The sequence below is a fragment of the Magnolia sinica genome, chromosome 8, assembly GCF_029962835.1.
Source record: "Magnolia sinica isolate HGM2019 chromosome 8, MsV1, whole genome shotgun sequence".
NCBI lineage: Eukaryota > Viridiplantae > Streptophyta > Magnoliopsida > Magnoliales > Magnoliaceae > Magnolia > Magnolia sinica.
The window spans coordinates 1,143,300-1,151,602 of record NC_080580.1 but is presented as its reverse complement, the minus strand read 5'-3'; the positions used below and the strand labels follow the sequence as shown (position 1 = coordinate 1,151,602).

Genomic DNA, 8,303 nt, shown 5'->3' with positions numbered 1-8,303 from the left:
GCATTTTGGATATCAATGAGCTTACAAAATAAACATTAGACACCAGAAATGTGATTAATTTTCTTATTGTGAGCAATCATGTGCTTGGAAGGTTGGAAATGATAGAGACCATCACAAAAAAAGTTGTTCCCTTTCTCATATTTCCATGAAACCATCAATTCCCTCCCCTTTTTTCCATGAAAAGTTTCATACTCTGGCAGTGATGATAAGCAGGCACTTGGATATTACTTAGAAATTGCATACAAGCAAGTCAATAAAATCGTTTGAGTAGCAGCCAATGGTCCATATTTAACATGCATGACTGATGCAGGAGCTTTTAATGGTATCTACCATCCATGGTGGGACCCACAATATGAATGATTTGGATATTTGAAAGTAGAGCAATGTTTCACATTCATCAGGCAAAACAACATAATCTTTTAATGTGACTCAGTGGATGAATACTTCTTCAGACTACTCTCCACTGGGTAGTCCAATTGCCAAAGAACTTTCATTGGATTATAATGTCATTTTGAAAAGGGTTGAATAAAATGCTTTAGTGATTAAACATCTCAATAACCCAATAGCATTCATATAGTTATAAGATGATGCCTTTGTCTCATACATTCATGGGACAATCTCCCTTTGCCTCAAATGAAATAAAACATACAAACAAAAAGAAAGAAAGTAAAGAAAGACATCTTCCCATATATTCACCATCAATACAAGCCAAGACTAAATATATCTAGAGCTTGTTAAAAAAGTATTCAACAAACTTATTTTAGTTTGAATCTTTCTCAGCATAACTACCAATAATATCTAATGAATGACTGATGTAAGATGGACCTTCACATAACAGCTGTGACCTAATTACTTGTTTGTCTTGGTGAATCTCATCCCCGAGATATAAGTCCTTGATCGCATTCTTTTCCGTGAGAACAACTTCCATATCCATTCGTTCTCTTGGAGATTCCATGGAACACATCACACCAATTCTGACCATTGAAATCAAGCAGTCACCCATTCTATTCATTGTATTGATATGATTTACACTGCATTGAGAAACTTCTGCTTCTTCTTCAAGTAATCGTGGATCAACAATCTCCATTACACGTTCAGGCAAAGCCAATTTAGCGAAATGATGAAGGGTTAGGTTGTCCTTAAACATGTCATTAGTTGGCCCCTTTCCAGTGATCATCTCCAATAGAAAGATTCCATACCTGTAAGCATCTCCTTGTGTAGATGGTTTACTGCCCATCCCATACTCTGTAATTCATATCACAAATTGGAATGTAAGTGACCTTTAGATAATATCGAAGGTTGAATTTTGAGAGAGGGATGAGAGGGAATATTCTTTTGAACAAGTAACTGGCATATTTTCTATTCTAAGGATCTGAATTTATTTATTTATTTTGTTAGCTTGTTAGTACACCCCATTGTCAGCTCATGCTTCACTGTTAGCCACCCCCACTAGGGATCGATACCAAGACCTCAATGTTGAAACGAAGTACCTTTCACTCAACCACTTGAGCTATGGATCAGGGTGTAAGGATCCGAATTTATAACATCAATTGATGTGCGTGGGAACTTGTAAGTTCTTGCTAAGATGTTCTACATTGAACAAGACTACTACCTAATGGGTGGACCAGTCTCACTTCTGAACATGGTTGTTTTCACGCTGCGGGCTACCATGTCCCACACACTCAAATAGGCACAGGCAAAGGAATGTGTAGGTCTAAAATACCTTTTGGAAATAAATGACTTCTCCCTTCCCGAAAGCTGTAACATGTTTCATCTCTCAATACAATTACAAAGGGTAGCAAAGGGTGTGATCTCACCTTTTGTTGTCTGTGTGTGTGCAGATATAGAGAGAGGTTTGAAGTCCTACTAGTTATAGCACAGGTTATGGTTCACCCAACAGAGAACTTCTAACCTTTTAAGTGAATATAACATCCAAAACTTACAATAAGTTGGCCTACAATGAAGATCACCTAGTGCAAAAATCAGCCCATTTACTCATCATATGGGTCACACTTAGGAAACAATGTCTAGATCGATCGACATTGATAAATATCAAGATAAAAGGGAGTCACCCACGCAATTAGTGGAGGTAGCTGATTTTTGCAAAGGAAATCCTCATGATGGGGCCAAGCTATTGCACTAATTAGATGTTGGAAGTACATGAAAGGTTAAAATTAATCCGCTGGGTGGACTGTGACTTATGGTGTAACCTGTCATCTAACCGATTGGACTTAAGACCTTCTCACACACATATACAGAAATATGGTCTCTTGTGAGCAAGAATGCAGGAGACAATTCATGTGTGCAAAGGGGTTGCCGGCATAGGTGGGCCCAACCATGATGTTTATGTGAAATCCACTCCGACCACCAAGTGCATCAACCTACGTTAGATACAGGGACCAAAAATCATCTCCATCCATAATTCAGGTGGACCAAACGATCAGAAATACTGTACAGGGCAATGCCCAATTTCCAAACTGTTTCCCTTCTAGTGGCCCACAAATCATGGATGGGCCTGATTTTTGGGCCTCAGGCATAAACATTAGTGTGCCATCTAATTTCTGGAGTGGATTTCAGGATGATGGTATTATCATTACGATGGGCCCTGTAAAAATCAAGGTTAGACTTCTCTCTCCCCATTGTTTCCTTTGGTTTGGCCCACATGAATCACAGGTTAATTTGAATCTGATTTCCTGGCCCATTCAAGATGATGCATCTAATGATCATAGTGGATTCACTTAAATATCATAGTGAGCCATGTAAAAATCAAGGCCCCAACTACTTGCTTAGTATGACCCACCTAAATCACTGACTAATCTGATTTTTAGGCCTCGGGCCTAAAATAGGCTGACGCATCTGTTGGTCAAAGTGGAATTCACATACACATCACAGTGGGGCCCACCCTCACTTTGTTGGCATGTCCAGTCTCCTGCGAACATACAAGGACACAATATAATATAAAAGGAAAAGGATGAAATTGTTACCTAGCGCGATGTACCCAGCAGTTCCCATCACCACAACAGTCCTGGTTTGAGCAACCTCAGATAAGAACTTGGCAAGCCCGAAATCACCCACACGAGCAATCATGTCATTGTCAAGAAGAATGTTGCTCGGTTTTAAATCTCGATGAATGATTAACCTTCGGTATAGATAAATCAGAGCAGAAGCCACATCTATAGCTATGTTTAGCCTTTGAAGAAAGTTCAAGTTCCTCTGCAGCTGTTCCTGGCCATCACTGTGCAACCACTTGTCTAGACTTCCATTGGGCATGTACTCATAAACCAGAGCTTTAAAATCATTACCCTTAAAATCAATGCTTGAGCAACATGTTAATATCCTAACAATATTCCGATGCCTAATATTTCCCATGGTTTCGCATTCGGACATGAAACCCCTCATGGCTCCTCGGCGTTCGAGGTTGAAGACTTTCACTGCTACTACAGTTTTATAACGATCTAGAAACCCTTTATATACAGCGCCAGATCTTCCGGTGCCAACCAAATTGGCAGCAGAGAATCCACCTGTTGCTTTAGAGAGCTCTGCATAAGACAATTTCATAAAAGAATCCTCCGCAGAAGGCACAGCAACAGGTTTCCTTCTCAACTTATTCACGGCAAAACGTTTCATTCTCGACTTATTCACAGCAGCAGGTTTCCTTCTCAACTTATCCTCCACAGAAGGCACAGCAAAAGGTTTCCGCTTCGACTTTCTCACCCAATAAAGACTGGTAAAGAAACATGATAATGAAACAAGACACAGGACGACAATAATAATTGAGATTTTTAGTTTTGAAGCAAGAGACTTTCTATGTTTCTTGGAAACTTGGATAGGGCATGGACGCAATTGTAATCCTTGAAAACCACCACAAAGCTTACTATTTCCGAGCACTGAAACTTGACTGACATTTCCAAAAACCCCTTGTTTTGGTAATTCACCCTCCAAATTATTGAAGGATAGATTTAGATACTCTAGAGCAAACGTCTCCAAGCCTTGTGGAATCATTCCAGATAAGTTGTTGCGTGAAAGATCCAGGAGTCGAAGGCCTTTTAGATTAGCAAATGTTGGAGGAATTAATCCTTGAAACAAGTTCCCATCCAAACAGAGATACTCTAAGCTGAGACAATTGCCTAGCGGGCTTGGAATTTCACCTGACAATTTGTTATTAGAAACACTGAATCTTCCAAGAGCATTTGAATAACTGACTTCGAATGGAAGATCGCCAGTAAAGGAGTTACTTTCAACATGGAGTTCAGTCAAAGAGGGAATGCTGAAAAGTGATCTGGGTAAGGTACCGCTCAAGTTATTATTGTCAAGGTGTATAAACTGCAAGAATGTAAAATTTCCAATGCTTGAAGGTACGGTTCCCCATAGATTGTTCCCAAACAAATCAAGTAAGTACAATTGGGTGATATTGCCCAAGGAAGATGGAATTTCCCCTGATAATTCATTCCCACCCAAGGAAAGTCGTCTCAATTCGTTAAGTTTCACAACACCAATGGGAATAATACCTGTAAGAGAGTTGTACTCCATTCTCAGTGTTGTTAAGCTGACAAGATTCTGAATCCCAGATGGTATGCTTCCGAAAATCCTGTTACTCCCAAACCATAGTATTCTCAGCTGGGTTGAAAGATTGCCCATAAAGTCAGGCAACGAACCGCTGAGACGATTATCGCTTACGTCCAGTTCTTGTAAGCTACTGCAATTTGTCAAAGAATGGAGAAAACTCAAGTCGTGAGATTTCCCAATTCCAAGTCGATTGCCTCCCAAATATAACTTGGAGAGACCCTTGAGTCTTCCAAAATTCATAGGCACAGACCCGCTAAAACTATTGTTGCCAAGTTTAATAAGTAAAAGTCTTGAAGCATTGGATAATGAAACTGGTATGGGTCCTGTGAATTGGTTTCCTTCAGCATGAAGTTCTTGGAGATTAGGAAGAGTGAGGCCGATGTTAGGTGGAAGGTTTCCTTGCAATCTGTTCCATCCTACGTCCAAACACTTAATAGAGGAGAGATTGTATAGCGGTGGCGGAATCGTACCTGAAATTTCATTTTCGCTTATGCTAAGAACCTCTAAGCTTACCAACTGGCTGAATTCACCCCGGACGCTGCCCATCAGACTATTTCTTCGGAGACTGAGATACCGCAGGCGACGCAAACGGCCTATCTCTTCAGGAATCGTCCCATGGAAGCTGTTGTTTGCGAGATTGATTATCCTGAGGAAGGTGAGGTTCCCAATGAAGGGAGAGATGCGGCCCACCAAGTTCTTGCCAGTGAGGTTCAAGGCGGTGACTCTTTGAGGATGCCGGAGACCACTGCATGTGATTCCTTGCCAGTAGCAGAAGTGGAGAGTATCGTTCCATGAGCTCAAGGAATCGAGAGGATCGTCGGCTATGAAATCTTTTAACTGAAGCAAAGCAACGCGATCCGTTTCGTTGGAGAAGTTAGCGGCAGATCCAATGAAGCATGGAACTTGAATGGAACAGAGAAGGATGGCACTGATCAGAAATAACCAAATTGCCCTTGTTAGGCTCATGGGCAGGAGCTCCATCATTGGGTTTCTGAATGCAGGAAAGTGAGAAGGGTCGGTCAATGACTTGTCCCAGCTATAGTAATAACAAAGAATAAGGATCCTCTGTTTGCGTCAAGCAGGAAAATCGTGGTTGTTGCAGTCTAATCGTGGCATGGACCAACGACGATACAGGGAAGCAAATTATCGGAAGTGGATTGAATGGTGTGCCACCACGGACCTTGGTGGTGTGTTGAACTGGTAAAATTATGTAGGCCCACCATGATGTATGTGTTATAACTACACCTTTCAACTGTAGGTATTTAATCTCCCCTGTTTTTTGTGATGTGGCTCATATGAGCTTGGAACTGCTTCCTTCTGTACCCATGCCTTGAAATGATCTATTAAAATGGATGGATGGCATGGATAAAACAAATCCGTTGTGGGCTCTGGGAGTAGGGAGCATGGAGTATGGAGTCGGTCCTAGAAAGGATAGTCATAGGACCCAATCTGGGTACTAACTTTAAACTACTGAGTAAAAGTCTGTAAGGCTTACTGTGGATGTATGTGCCTTATTTATTTTGTCCATCCATTTTAGGACATGAGTGTAAAATTGAAACATATGGAAAAGCTCAACTGAATCACACCACAGGAAATTGTGGGGCTAATGACATCCGTTGAAACCTTATTAGGGCCCACCTGACCTATGAAGTTCCCATTATATAATGGAATAAACCAAATTGCAATCAGTGATGCAACACCGGTTATACTATCGGTCTTTCAACATGAGGGGATGACAATTTTTAGAATCAAGATTTGTTGAACATTAACATCAGCAGTAATAGTTAAATGGGCGAATGTGTCAATTAATTCATGTCTAACCAAGCATCATGTATGTCACTTCCACCAACCTGAGCTTCTTGGTTCAACCAGTAGTGTTTTTTTTTTTTTTTTAAAGTGTACTCTTGCCACGAGAAATTCATTCAAATTTGAAGATGAAACTACACATTCGAGCAGGTCCCAACAAAAAATTCAGGACCCCGGTTCAACCAGTAGTTATATCTGTCAGGCCCCAACACCTTAAACCTGTACATTAACAAACCTTCAGCAACTAGATGTACTCTATTAATAATAATCTCCACAAGTGGTGGTGTGATAAATAACCTGAGCACGGTCTACTATATTTTGTCAAATCAAGACGCTGCGTCCTGTGTGTTAAATTGCCTCCGCTTTATGAAACTGCCTGGGCTTAGGTCTACTCACACCCGGCCTATTAAATAAACACCAGCTATTTTTAACTTGGACCCAATCCCAACCTGACCTGAATTTTTATCAGTTGTGTCTAGGTCTAAAATTCTAACCTGATTGATTCTTGTCTGAGTCTCCCTTCAACTCAACCTGGCCCATTTTCTCCCCTGGGTAGTTACGGTGATTTTCTTAAATCCAATTTACAGCGGTCTCTGATTCAACCAAAGAATGCATCAAAACACACCATACAATTTGACATTTGCTGATTTGGATCTCTAGCATTTGGTTGGTTAAGTACCTGATGTCAGGCCGTGATCTTGAACCGGAGACCTCAGCATTGAAACATGCCCATTATTACTACCAATAGAGGAATGATGCTTGTATCATTTGAGTGGAGTCCATGGTTCACGTAATCCAGACCATTGATATGATGGGCCTCATCACCTATTGACTGCACCAAAAAATCACCAGGACTGGAAGATCATGAAAGTATAATATTTGGCCTTGTTACTGTAATACGTTAACTGTCTCGTTGATTGCCACCTATTGAACAGTTAGGATTCTTCCAAATGTGGGAAGTTTTTGGTGCACTGACCGTCCAGAGTGGGGTCCTTAGTGCTATATCGCTTTCATGACCTTTAGCTTGAGCCTTTTTTTTTTTTTGCTTTTGTTTCGTGACCTTTAATTTGAGTCTTTTTCATTTTCCTTTTTTTTTTTCTTTTATTTATTAATTAATTATTATTATTATTATTGCTTTTGTTTTCCTCTCCTTGTATTTTGCTTGTTGCTCTTTCCCAAGGGGCCCTTGATTTTGATATCGGGTTACTTTCCGTGATAAATGGAATTGGTCATCTTCTCTATTTAAAAATAAAGAAAGGAAGAAAGGCGTTTGCTAGAAAGAGATGTGGAAGAAAGGGGGCACCGTTGGGAGGACTACAATACGTCTGTTGAATCCAAATACAAAATTGAATTAACAAAAAAATAATAATAATAAAATAAAAATAAAATAATAATAATAATAATACAGCATTCCATGCATTTCTGTAAAAGAGTAATAGTAACCTTTTTTCGTTTTTGGAAGAACCTTATGGTAATTTAAATCATACATTTAGGGGGGCCCATGATTTCTAAGAAACACCGTATGTCCAATGAGGAGACCCAGCTGACCCATATGGCCTATAAAAGTCATGTTTTATAAAGAAAGAAAGGAAAAACAATTGATCTCAACACACTCATGAAGGGTCAGAATCTTCCCATCCATTTGGTATACCAACCTTCAATATAGCTGTGGATGTTATGGTTAGTAGCGGTGAATGGAGCATGTATACTTATGGCTAGGCTCCAACCCACAGGCTGCTTATATACATGGTTTTGGTTGGTGAGGGGTTGCTAGAGTGCCCATTTGGTAATTGACCATCATTTGCCCAAGCCCACATACTTAACTGGGCTGTACCTTTGCAGGAAATCTTATACTACATAGCAAACAACCTCCTAAACTGGGCTATTAATCAATCAATCAGGCCCTAGAGTTGCAACTGGCCTGCGCTGCT

The 8,303-nt window shown here is 40.3% G+C and overlaps 1 protein-coding gene across 1 annotated transcript; it reads right to left on the bottom strand.

Annotated features, from left to right (window-relative positions):
* Positions 1-521: 521 nt before the first annotated feature.
* Positions 522-5,125, bottom strand: LOC131252546 (putative receptor-like protein kinase At3g47110). The gene is made up of 2 exons (XM_058253137.1): positions 2,985-5,125; positions 522-1,245 (listed from the first exon to the last, which is right to left on the bottom strand). Exons 1-2 carry the CDS (start codon positions 5,110-5,112, stop codon positions 761-763), a joined length of 2,613 nt encoding a protein of 870 aa, XP_058109120.1. The 5' UTR covers positions 5,113-5,125; the 3' UTR covers positions 522-760.
* Between the last annotated feature and the right edge of the window lie 3,178 nt (positions 5,126-8,303).

Excerpts from the sequence above, each read along its gene's own strand:
- LOC131252546 (XM_058253137.1), bottom strand. The coding sequence starts at position 5,112 with ATGGGCAGCGTCCGGGGTGAATTCAGCCAGTTGGTAAGCTTAGAGGTT. Across the intron at positions 1,246-2,984 it reads TGCTGGGTACATCGCGCTAG|AGTATGGGATGGGCAGTAAA; the intron begins GTAACAATTTCA and ends TATGAATTACAG.